This window comes from Hemitrygon akajei, chromosome 25, assembly GCF_048418815.1.
Source record: "Hemitrygon akajei chromosome 25, sHemAka1.3, whole genome shotgun sequence".
Taxonomy (NCBI): domain Eukaryota; kingdom Metazoa; phylum Chordata; class Chondrichthyes; order Myliobatiformes; family Dasyatidae; genus Hemitrygon; species Hemitrygon akajei.
In genome coordinates, this window is record NC_133148.1 from 43,509,264 (window position 1) to 43,521,997 (window position 12,734).

The 12,734-nt window shown below is 43.4% G+C and overlaps 1 protein-coding gene across 4 annotated transcripts in view; it reads left to right on the forward strand.

Annotated features, from left to right (window-relative positions):
- The first annotated feature begins 2,203 nt into the window (after positions 1 to 2,203).
- Positions 2,204 to 12,734, forward strand: part of LOC140716572 (galectin-9-like) — a 49,132-nt gene continuing 38,601 nt past the window's right edge. For all 4 annotated transcript variants that reach the window (XM_073029415.1, XM_073029417.1, XM_073029418.1 and 1 more), the window contains exon 1: positions 2,204 to 2,370. In XM_073029415.1, the coding sequence (XP_072885516.1) occupies positions 2,344 to 2,370 (27 nt within the window). In that variant the 5' untranslated portion in view covers positions 2,204 to 2,343. The remainder of the gene's footprint in view (positions 2,371 to 12,734) is intronic.

Here is a 12,734-nt window from a genome sequence, read left to right on the forward strand (position 1 = left end):
CATGATTCTCTAAATGCCCATAGATCCTATCTCTAAGAATCTTTTCCAACAGCTTTCCCACCACAAACATAAGGCTCACTGGTCTATAATTACCTGGACTATCCCTACTGCCTTTTTTGAACAAGGGGACAACATTCGCCTCCCTTCAGTCTTTGATGACTTGCAAAAGACTGAAAAGCTTGAGCATGTAAATATTAAGAGAGAGGATGTGCTGGAGCTTTTGGAAAGCATCAAGTTGGATAATTCGCTGGTACCAGACGAAATGTACCCCAGGCTACTGTGGGAGGTGAGGGAGATTGCTGAGCCTCTGACTATGATCTTTGCATCATCAATGGGTAAGGGAGAGGTTCCCGAGAATTGGAGGGTTGTGGGTGTTGTTCCTTTATTCAAGAAAGGGATAGAGATAGCGCAGGAAATTATAGACCAGTGAGTCTTACCTCAGTGGTTATAAGTTGATGGAGAAGATCCTGAGAGGCAGGATTTATGAACATTTGGAGAGGTTTAATATGATTATGAGTAGTCAGATGGCTTTGTAAACCACATGTCGTGCCTTACGAGCCTGAATGAATTTTTTGAGGATGTGACTGAACACGTTGATGAAGGAAGAGTAGTAGATGTAGTCTTCAGCAAGGCATTTGAGAAGGTACCCCATGCAAGGCTTATTGAGAAAGTAAGGAGGCATGGAACATTGATTTGTGGATCCTGAATTGGCTTGCCCACAGAAGGCAAAGATTGGTTGTAGACGGGTCATATTCTGCATGGAGGTCGGTCACCAGTGGAGTGCCTCAAGGATCTGTTCTGGGACCCTTACTCTTCGTGATTTTTATAAATGACCTGGGTGAGGAAGTGGAGAGCTGGGTTAGTAAGTTTGCTGATGTCACAAAGGTTGAAGGTGTTATGGATCGTGTGGAGGGCTGTCAGAGGTTACAGCAGGACATTGATGGGATGCAAAACTGGGCTGAGAAGTGGCAGACGGAGTTCAACCCAGATAAGTGTGAGGTGGTTCATTTTGGTAGGTCAAATATAATGGGAGAATATAGTATTAATGGTAAGACTCTTGGCAGTGTGGAGGATCAGAGGGATCTTGGGGTACGAGTCCATAGGACGCTCAAAGCAGCCGCACAGGTTGACTCTGTGGTTAAGAAGGTGTACGGTGTATTGGCCTTTATCATTCGTGGAATTGAATTTAGGAACCAAGAGGTAATGTTGCAGCTATATAGGACCATGGTCAGACCCCACTTGGAGTACTGTGCTCAGTTCTGGTTGCCTCAGTACAGGAAGAATGTAGAAGCCGTAGGAAAGGTGCAGAGGAAATTTACAAGGATGTTGCCTGGATTGGGCAGCATGCCTTATATGCCTTATAAGAATAGGTTGAGTGAACTTGGCCTCTATTCCTTGGAGCTAAGGAGGATGAGAGGTGACCTGATAGAGGTGTACAAGATGATGCGAGGCATTGATCATGTGGATAGTCAGAGGCTTTTTCCCTGGGCTGAAATGGTTGCCACAAGAGGACACAGGTTTAAGGTGCTGGGGAGTAAGTACAGAGGAGATGTCAGGGGCAAGTTTTTTACTCAGAGAGTGGTGAGTACGTGGAATAGGCTGCTGGTGACGGTGGTGAAGGCGGATATGATAGGGTCTTTTAAGAGGCTTTTAGATAGGTACATGGAGCTTAGTAAAATAGAGGGCTATAGGTAAGCCTAGTAAATTCTAAGGTAGGGACGTGTTCTGCACAACTTGTGGGCCGAAGGGCCTGTATTGTGCTGTAGGTTTTCTATGTTTCTATGTCTTTCGAGTGTAGTGGGAGACCACAGCACCCTGACAAAACCACAGGCTCTAGGACGAACACACAACTTTCATCCACTGGACGCTGGAAATGAACTTCTGAACTCCGACAACACGAGCTGCAATAGCGTTGTGTGAACCTTTGTAGTACCGTAGTGCGCTGAGGTTAAGAGGGATTAGAACAGTTTCTACCCCTCTGTTATCAAAGACATTTTGTACAATAATCATATATTTTTAGTCTTACAATCTACGTTTGCACCTGTTCTTGCTCTTTGGATGTCCACCTGCATTGTTCTCTCTCGTAAAAAAATAAAATGTTTACGATCACAAAGGGGCGGTTTTTGTAGCGCGGGGGAGGATTGGGAACTGACTTGCAAGAGTCAGTTTGAAGAAACGAAACTAACTTTGGTTTCTGTTCTAGTTTTGAACGGAGGTGACTGTCTCATTTTAATTATTTCCGGTTATTAGTTCGTTAATCTTTCACATCACTCGATAATTCAGGATCTCACTCAGTTTCTGTCCCAGTGTCCGGAGCAGAGCTACCTGAGAACCAGCAAGATAATGGAACAACAGCCGATCTACAGCCCGGTAGGACCCAGAAGACCCGCCCGATTAGACCGGTAGCGGGCCCTCGTCCGCTCTTTTGCTATTTTGTCGTTTTTTCTTGACAATATTCGCTTGCTTCTTTCAGTATTTGTCAAAACGGGGGTAGGGGTCCGGGGGCAGGAAGCTTGAGCCAATGATGGGGGGGGGGCGTTGGAGAGGGGGCGAGAGTGGGCGAGAGTGGGAAGAGCTTTTGGTGAGAGGTCGCAGAGGGTGAGAGAGGCAGTATTCCAGAGCGGGACTGGGAAAATGAGGGGAATGGGGGCATCGAGGTGGACTGGAGGGAGGGGGGAGAATGAGAGGGACTGGGAAAATAAGAGGGACGATAAAATCGAGGGGAATTGAGAAAGTGAGGGCGAGGAGACTCAGAGGGACTGGGAGGGAGTGAGGTGAGCCATTTGGAGTGACAATGAAGTTGTCCTATTTGGCCTCCCTGACTCCATCAAAGTGATTACCAGCAGTCTTGGCAACCTGTCCACCCTTGTCAAACCCCATGTTAAATCCCTTGGTGTGATATTTGATTCCACCTTTAAGTTTGACAAGCAAGTTAATGCAGTAGTAAAAGCTATTTTTTTTTCTCCAGCTTCGTACTATTCCCAAAATCAAGCTGTTTCTCTCTTTGAAAGATCTCGAGGAAGTCATCCATGCCCTTATAGCCTCCCGCTTGGACTACTCCAACTTCCTGTGTACTGGGATTAGTCAGTCGTCCCTGTCCTGCTTGCAACTGGTCCAGAACGCCGCAGCCAGGCTCTTGTCAGCTTACCGGAAGAGGGACCATATCATTCCTATCCCAGCCTCCCTCCACTGGCTGCCACTACGGTTCACATCTGATTTTAAGATTCTCCTGTTTGTTTATAAAGCCCTAAATGACCTGCCCCTCCCCCCTTATATCACAGACCCTCTTACCCCTTATTCTACTTCCAGGTCCCTCAGGTCGGCTGACTCGGGGCTTCTGACTGTCCCGCGATCTAAACTTAAACTCAGGGGTGACTGCGCCTTTGCTATTGTAGCCCCTAGACTGTGGAACAGCATTCCCCTCCCTATCAGATCTGCCCCCTCCATTGACTCTTTTAGATCCAGGTTCAAAACTTACTTTTATTCACTAGCGTTTGAATCTTCCTGATGTGGCTGATTTTTGGCTTGTGCCTAGGCCCTTGTGTTGTTTTTTTGTGCCTGTAAGCTGTTTGCCTTGTTGGTTATGTCTGTGTTTCTTGTATTTGTGATTTTAGCTATCTGCTCTGATATGTACAGCACTTTGGTCAACGTGGGTTGTTTTAAAATGTGCTATATAAATAAACTTGACTTAACAGGGGGCAGCCACCACACAAAGGAGTAGCCATTTTGTCTTCTGCATGCTTTTCATTGAAAACTGGGCTGATCTGCCCCTGAATTTCGCCATGAAACTTAGCTCATTCCTTTTGGCTGCCGAAGAATGCAATTTTGGGTCCAGCAACAATGTATTGTTTTCAGATGGGAGATGAATATTTTATCTTCAGTTCTCAGGAAATTCTAAAATACTGTTTGTTTCCTGAATGGGACCTTTATGATTTTAAACCTACCTTCACTTGATCTGGACTTGCCCAATTGTGAAAAAAGACTTTCATACTATGTGTCCAATTCAACGTTTTAAACAACTTGATCAAATTAACTCTTCATTTATTTTATTCCTGGGAATGCAAACTCAGACATCCCACCTTGCAAAAACTCATTTCAGGGAGGTAGCATCACCACCCCCATCCCCCACAACCCCATATTTCCCCCCCCCCCCCCCCGTCGACCTTCAAAGGTGTATGTATACAGGATATTGGATTATGAAAGAACACAACAATTTATTTGATCACATATTGAAACTATTTACACACATATATTCCTTGTTGAGTATTTTGTTGGCAGTCTCAATGCTAATAGCTAAATGTGTCGTGGTTACTTGAAATGACCAGAAGACGCAGACAATTCTTCGAGAAGTTTAAACCTTTATTTGCAAACAAAGGCTGAGGCAATCAATGAACTTGTCACCGAAAGCCCACCGAGCTCCGGTGTACAGCATTCTTTATAGTAATTTCTTATCTCAGTTACATTTCGGTTTCATCAGCATACCCAATCAATTTTTGGTTGCATATCATCTATACGTTATCTAATCAATCGCTCTTGCCTAGCTCTTGGTGCGCCACCAGTATTTCTTCCCAGTTCACATCTTGGGCCTCATTCCTGGCCAAGGTTGTTTCTCAGTCAGCCTCCTTAACCTCCCTCACATTACATCTTCTGCTCGTACCATCCTGTCCACCACCGTCATCTCTTAATAAACAAAGGCTGAGTATAATACATGGAGTACATTTCATCTAATTAGTGCTGCTAGCTAAACAGGTGTTCTTTAACTGCCACAGTATGTAGCTAAGCGAATACAAGGTATCTAGTAAAACAATACATAGCAAAATGTGTCTAGTAAAATAATACATAGTAATATTCAGTACATAGGAGTGATTACATAGTGTAGTAAATAGCTAGTACATAGTGGTTATATTTCAGGTATATATAGTGATTATGTCAGGTATATTTCTCAATAAATGCTAATGCAAATAGCTTTTCTATTTCTTTTGCAAACTTTCCTTGTACTGTGATTTGGTTTGCTTGGCAGATTTGAGCATTTTGTCAGAAGTTTCAACCTCATAGCTGTCTGTCAATGAATTTGTAAATTTTGCAAGACATCAGATTCACAAGTGTTTTGTGAGACAGCTGACTTCTGAATTCTGTCTCAATGTGACGCACCATGCTGAATGCCCTTTCTACATCACAGTTAGAATTTGGCAGCACCAAAAGCAGCTTCATCGACTGGCAGAGCTCTTTGAATCTCAACTGCCCTGTGCTCACAGATTTTACTTTGGACAGCTTCCCCCAGAACTCAACAACTGCTAAACTTCTATAGTTTGGCACCGGTCCTTCAAGGTTAGTTGAGACATAATCCAAGACTTCCAAGTGGAGCTGTTCTCTTGCATCTGCCTTGATCACATTTTCATTTTTTGGAACACTCTGCCATGGCACTGCAGGACACTAAACAGAACTAATGGACAATGAAAGAGAGAGAGGGAGCGTGTTGACTGTAAAGCCCGCCCACAGAGAAAACTGATAGGTTTACTTGGCACAAAGAGAGACCAATCAGGATGCTCTCTCTGTCACGCTCACGCTACGTCTGTCTGTCTCTCTCCCCCTCTCTCACTCTCTTTCTCCCCCACCCCCTCCCTCTCTCCTTCAAAAAACTTGATTTCCGGGATATTGTATATAAATTGTGGGTGTCAGGGAGCCACTATCAATTTGCGGGAGACTCCCGGAACTTCCGGGAGAGGTGGGATGTCTGCAAACTTCAAATTCTTATGTCTAATCCTTGGAGTCTTGGTGAGACTTCAGTAAATTTGTATGGTTGACCTTGTCATTGCCAATATACTCTTTTGGAAGTGTTCAGAGCCCCAGTCTGTTAGTTTTTGGAAAACTTAGTTCTGCACTTTATTACTGAAGTCAAGTTTCAGTCCTGAATTAGGCAAGGCTAATTTTGAAGGCATTAAGCAGGAACAGTCAAAGTTGATTGAGGGAGACTGTTAGGAGATAGCAGACATTTTCCAAGTGGGAGTCTTATAAAAGTGTGATAGACAGAGTCCCTGTCCAAGTGAAGGCAAAGCTGGCTTGTTGAGGGAACCCTGGATGACAAGAGATAGTGAGGAAAAGGAAAGGGGGACATGGCAGGAATATGTAACAAGGATCAAATAATGAGTTCTAAAAGGAAATCAGGAGTGCAAAGAATGAACATGAGAGTTTTTTTTGCAGATAATCTATTATCTAAATGGGGAGAAATGTCAAACATCAGATGTGCAGAAGGATTTGGGAGTCCTCATGCAAGACTTCTAGAAGGTTAATTTACAAGTTGAATCTGTGGTAAAGAAGGCAAATGCAATTTGCCATTTGTTTCAAGGGGAATAGAACATGAAGACAAGGAGATAATGCCAAAGCTTTATAAGGCACCAATCAGCCTGGGTTCCATATCTCAGAAAGGATGTGTTGTCATTGGAGAGAGTCAAGGAGGTTCACAAGGATGATTCCGGAAATGCTGGGCTTAACATATGGGGAATGTTTGGAGCTTTGGGCCTGTACTCACTGGAATTTAGAAAAATGCAGGGGGGTCTCATTAAGACCTACTGAGTATTGAAAGGACTAGATAAAGTGGATGCGGAGAGGATGTTTCCTATGATGAGGGTATCCAGAACTAGAGGGCACAGCCTCAAAATTGAGGGGTGACTTTTTAGAACAGAAGTAAGGAAGAATTATTTTAGACTAGTGGATCTGTGGAATGCTTTGCATACAACAAAGGAAAAATTAGTGGGAAGATAGAGGTTTGGGAAGTTTTTAAAAACCTACAGAGAGCAAAATCATTAGAAGAGAAAAGATGAAAAATAAAAGCAAGCTAGCAAATAACATCAAAGTGAATAGTAAAAGCTTTTTCAAGTATGTAAAGAAATAAAAGATGAGAGTGGATATAGGACCGCTAGGAAATGAGTCAGGAGAAATAATAATGGGACGAGATGGCAGGTGAACTAAATGAGCATTTGGCATCAGTCTTCACTGTGGAAGACACTAGCAGTATGCCTGATGTAGTATGTGAAGGAAGAGAAGTGAGTGCAGTTACTATTACAAGAGAGAAGGTACTCAGAAAGCTGAAAGATTTAAAGGTACATAATCACCCGGATCAGATGAACGCAAGGGTTCTGAAAGAGTTAGTGTTAGAGATTGTGGCGGTACTAGTAATGATCTTTCAAAAGTCATTGGACTGTGGCATGATGTCAGAGAACTGGAAAATTGCAAATGTCACTCCACTCTTTATGAAAGGAGGAAGGCAGCAGAAAGGAACTTATAGACCAGTTAGCGTGACCTCAGTGCTTGTTTGAGTCAATTGTTAAGGGTGAGGTGATGGAGTACTTGGTGACACAGGACAAGATAGGAGAAAATCAACATGGTTTCCTTAAGGGAAAATCCTTCCTGATGAACCTGTTGGAATTCTTTGAGATTACAAGTAGGATAGATAAAAGGGATGTAGTTGATGTTTTATATTTAGACTTTCAGAAGGCCTTTGAAAAGGTGCCACACATTAGGCTGCTTAACCAGTTAAGCGCCCTTGGTATTGCAGGAGAGTTACTAACATGGTTAGAGCATTTGTTGGTTGGAAGGAGGCAGCAAGTGGGAATAAAAGGATCCTTTTCTGGTTGGCTGCCAGTGACTAGTGGTGTTCCGCAGGGGTTGGTGTTGGGACCACTTCTTTTTATGCTGTATATCAATGATTCAGATGATGGAATAGATAGCTTTGTTGCCAAGTCTGCAGCTGATATGAAGATTGGTGGAGGGGCAGGTAGTATTGAGGAAACAGGTAGGTTGCAGAAGGACTTAGATTAGGAGAATAGGCAAGAGAGTGGTAAATGAAATACAATGTTGGAAAATGCATGGTCATGCACTTTGGTAGTAGAAATAAACATGCGGACTATTTTCTAAGCTGGGAGGAAATCCAGGAATCTGAGATGCAGAGGGATTTGGGAGTCCTTGTGCAGAACACCCTGAAGGTTAACTTGCAGGTTGAGTCAGTGGTGAGGAAAGCAAATGCAATGTTAGCATTCATTTCAAGAGGTCTAGAATACAAGAGCAGGGATGTGATGCTGAGGCTTTATAAGGCACTGGCGAGGCCTCACCTTGAGTATTGTGAACAGTTTTGGGCTCCTCATCTTAGAAAAGATGTGCTGGCATTGGAGAGGGTCCAGAGGAGGTTCACAAGGATGATTCCAGGAATGAAAGGATTACCATACGAGGAGCATTTGATGGCTCTGGGTCTGTACTCGCTGGGATTCAGAAGGCTGAGGGGGTATCTCGTTGAAACCATTGTAGATGTGGAAAGGATGTTTCCCATGGTGGGAGAATTCAAGACGAGGGCATACCCTCAGGATAGAGGGGCATTCATTCAAAACAGAGATACAGAGAAATTTCTTTAGCCAAAGGGGTGGTGAAGCTGTGGAATTTGTTGCCATATACAGCTGTGGAGGTCAGGTCATTAGGTGTATTTAAGGCAGAGATTGATAGGTTCTTGATTGGACATGGCATCAAAGGTTACGGGGTGAAGGCTGGGAAATGGGGTTGAGGAGGAGGAGGGAAAAAAAAGGATCAGCCATGATTGAATGACGGAGTAGACTCAGTGGGCTAAATGGCCTAATTCTGCTCCTATGTCTTATGGTCACTTCAAATGCGATGTGGCAAGGTTAGGGTTAGTGTTAGGCTGGAGAGAAGAAGCTGTTTCCCATCCTGACCATTCTCGTCTTTATGCGTCGGTCTCCTGCCTGATGGTAGAAAGTCAAAGGGGTTGCTATATGATTGGGTGGGGTCTTAAATAATACTAAGCGCCCCGTGCACTCAGCTCTCCTGATAAATGTCCCCGATTGTTGGTAGTGAGATCCCTCTGATCTTCTCAGCCATTCTCACAGTCCTTTGTAGGGCCTTCTGGTCTGATGCTCGACTACTCCCTTACCAGATAAAGATGCAGCTTCTCGGGATGCTCTGAATGGTGCTCCTGTAAACTTCACTTATGATGGTGGGGGAGTGTGGGGAAGCCTCACTTGCCTTAATATCCTCAGGGAGTGGAGGTGCTTGTTCGTGTTCTTGTTCAGGGAGGTTGGGAGGTGATATTGAGGGACCAGTTGAGATCATCCGTGACGTGAACTCCCAGGAATGTAGTGCACTTAACTCTCTACAGAGGAGCCATGTATTTGTAGAGGGGGATGGTTCATCTGCATCTTCCTATTCATTTTCAGTATAGCAACACTGTGACCACGTCGATCACTTTGCACTTCAATAGATTATTTTGCTCTAATTGTGAACTTTGTGGTTAAGTTCTGTTTTTCTTGTGAAAGCTCTTGTTCTGTTTCGGGTGTTGCTATTGCAAGTAAGGTATTTATTTTACCTGTGCATGTGTACTTGTGCCGATAAACTTTTGCCACACACCAGTGGGAGCGTAGGTCACACGAATGTGCGGCTAAACAAATGACATTGGTGGAGGGACTTTAGCTTTCTGAGTCATTCAGGACATTTCCAGGGAAGGTGAACACGTTGCACTTGAGTTGGAATGGGTCCAACGTCCTTGTGGGCAGGTCTGCCAGTGCTGATAAGGTGGGTTTAAAACTAATCTGGCAGGGGAATAAATAAGTAAATAATAAACACAGGGGAGTAAATAAGTATACAGAGGGAGGCACCTTCACATAGAGCAGAAAATGTGAAGTCTCATGCACAGAGCAAACATAGTTTACTAAGGCACATGGGAAGATGTGTGAAGCTAAATTGCATTTATTTTAGTACAAGGAATCTGATTTTTCAAGAGTACGTATTATTTATCTACTGGTCACCTGGACCAGATGGACTATATCCTAGAGTCCTGAAAGAGGTGGCTGAAGAGATAAGTAAATGTCAACCACTGCCTCTCCTTTGTTCTTTGATGATGCAAAGATAGGTGAAAGAGTAGATAGTGCTGAGGAAATAATGCAGTTGCAACATGACTTAGACAAACTTTAAGACTGGGCAAAACACAGGCAGATAGAATACAGTGTTGGGAAATGTATAATGCATTTTGGTAAAAAGAACAATAGTTCAGCCTATTATCTAAATGGGGAGAAAATTCAAACATCAGAGGTGTAGAGAGATTTAGGAGTCCTGGTGCAAGAAACCCAGAAGGTTAATTTACAAGTTGAATCTGTGGTAAAGAAGGTAAATCCAGTGTTTGCATTCATTTCAAGGGAAATAGAATATAAAAACAAGGAGATAATGCTGAGCCTTTATAAGACACTAGTCAGGTTGCACTTGGAGTACTGTCAACAGTTTTGGGCCCCGTATCTGAGAAAGGATGTGTTGTCATTGGAGAAAGTCCAGAGGATGATTATGAGGATGATTCTGGGAATGAAGGGGTTAACATCTGTGGCACGTTTGGCAGCTTTGGGCCTGTACTCACTGGAATTTAGAAGATTACGTGGGGATCTCATTTAAACCTATTGAATATTGAAAGGACTAGATAAGGTGGATTGGAGAGAATGTTTCCTCTGGTGGGAAACATTTCGCTGAGGACGCTTTTCTCAGCGTCAAAATTGATGGGTGACCTTATGGAACAGAAGTAAGGGAGAATCTTTTTAGCCAGAGAGTGGTGAATCTGTGGAATGCTCTGCCACAGACTGTGATTGAAGCCGAGCTATCAGCATATTTAAAGCAGAAGTTGATAGATTACTGATTGGTTGGGGCATCAAGGGGTCTGCTGAGAGGGTAGGTGTATGAGTTCTGGGATCAGCCATGATGAAATAGCGGAACAGACTTGATGGTCTGTATGGATTCATTCTCCAATGTCATAGAGACATAGAAAACCTACAGCACAATGCTGTGCCAAACATGTGCTTACTTTAGAAATTACCTAGGGTTACCCATAACCCTCTATTTTACTAAGGTCCATGTACCTATCCAGGAGTCTCTTTAAAGACCCTATCGTATCCACCTCCACTAATATTGTCGGCAGCCCATTTCACACACTCACCACCCTCTGTGTAAAAAAAAACTTAGCCCTGACATCTCCTCTGTACCTACTTCCAAGTACCTTAATACTGTGACCTCTCGTGATAGCTATTTTAGCCCTGGGAACAAGCCTCTGACTATCCACATGATCAATGTCTTTCATCATCTTATACATCTCTATCAGGTCATCTCTCATCCTCCATCGCTCCAAGGAGAAAAGGCCAAGTTCACTCAACTTATTCTCATAAGGCATGCTCCCCAATCCAGGCAATATTCTTGTAAATCTCCTCTGCACCCTTTCTAGAGTTTCTACATCTTTCCTGTAGTGAGGTGACCGGAACTGAGCACAGTACTCCAAGTGGGGTCTGACCAGGGTCCTATATAGCTGTAACATTACCTCTCAGCTAAGCCAAACCCATGGTTGATGAAGGCCAATGCACTGTATGCCTTCTTAATGACAGAGTCAACCTGTACAGTAGCTTTGAGTGTCCCATGGACTCTTACCCCAAGATCCCTCTGATCCTCCACACTGCCAAGAGTCTTACCATTAATATTATATTTTGCCATTATATTTGACCTACCAAATATTTGACCTACCTCACACTTACCTGGGTTGAACTCCATCTGTCACTTCTCAGCCCAGTTTTGTATCCTATTGATGTCCCGCTATAACCTCTGACAGCTCTCCACACTATCCACAACACCTCCAACCTTTGTGTCGTCAGCAAATTTACTAACCCATCCCTCCACTTCCTCATCCATGTCACTTACAAAAATCACGAAAAGAAGGGGTCGCAGAACAGATCCCTGAGGCACACCACTGGTGACTGACCTCCATGCAGAATATGACCCTTCTACAATGACTCTTTGCCTTCTGTGGGCAGGCCAATTCTGGATCCACAAAGCAAAGTCCTCTTGGGTTCCATGCCTCCTTACTTTCTCAATAAGTCTTGCATGGGGTACCTTATCAAATACCTTGATGAAATCCATATACACTACATCTACTGCTCTACCTTCATCAGTGTGTTCAGTCATATCCTCAAAAAATTCAAACATGCTCGTAAGGCATGACCTGCCTTTGACAAAGCCATGCTGACTATTCCTAATAATATTATGCCTCTCCAAATGTTCATAAATCCTGCCTCTCAGGATCTTTTCCATCAACTTACCAACCACTTGTGTCTTATGGACACATGTCTTATGGTCTTATAACCAATCAAGAACTTATCAACCTGTTCCTTAAATATACATAAAGACTTGGGTTTCCACTGTTGCTTGTGGCAAAAAAGTTCACAGATCTACCATGCTCTGGCTAAAGAAATTCCTCCTCATCTCCATTCTAAAAGGATGGCCTTCTAGTCTGAAGTTATGTCCTCTGCTCTGAAATGTTCCCACTATAGGAAACAACATCTCCACATCCACTCTGTCAAGTGCTTTCATCTTTCAACAGGGTTTAGTGAGGTCATCTTCTGAATTCTAATGAATACAAGTCCAGAGCCATCAAACACTCTCAATATGACGAGACTGTCAATCCTGGAATCATTTTCATGAACCTCCTTTGAATCTTCTCTAGTTGCAGCACATCTTGTTTAAGCTAAGGGGCCCAAACCTGCTCACAGTGTTCCAAGTGAGACCTCAACAGTACTTTATAAAGTTTCAACATTATATCCTTGCTTTTATATTGTAGTCCTCTTGAAATGAATGCTAATATTGCATTTGCCTTCCTCACCACAGACTCAACCTGCAAATTAACATTTAAACAGGGATTCCTGCTCAAAGAT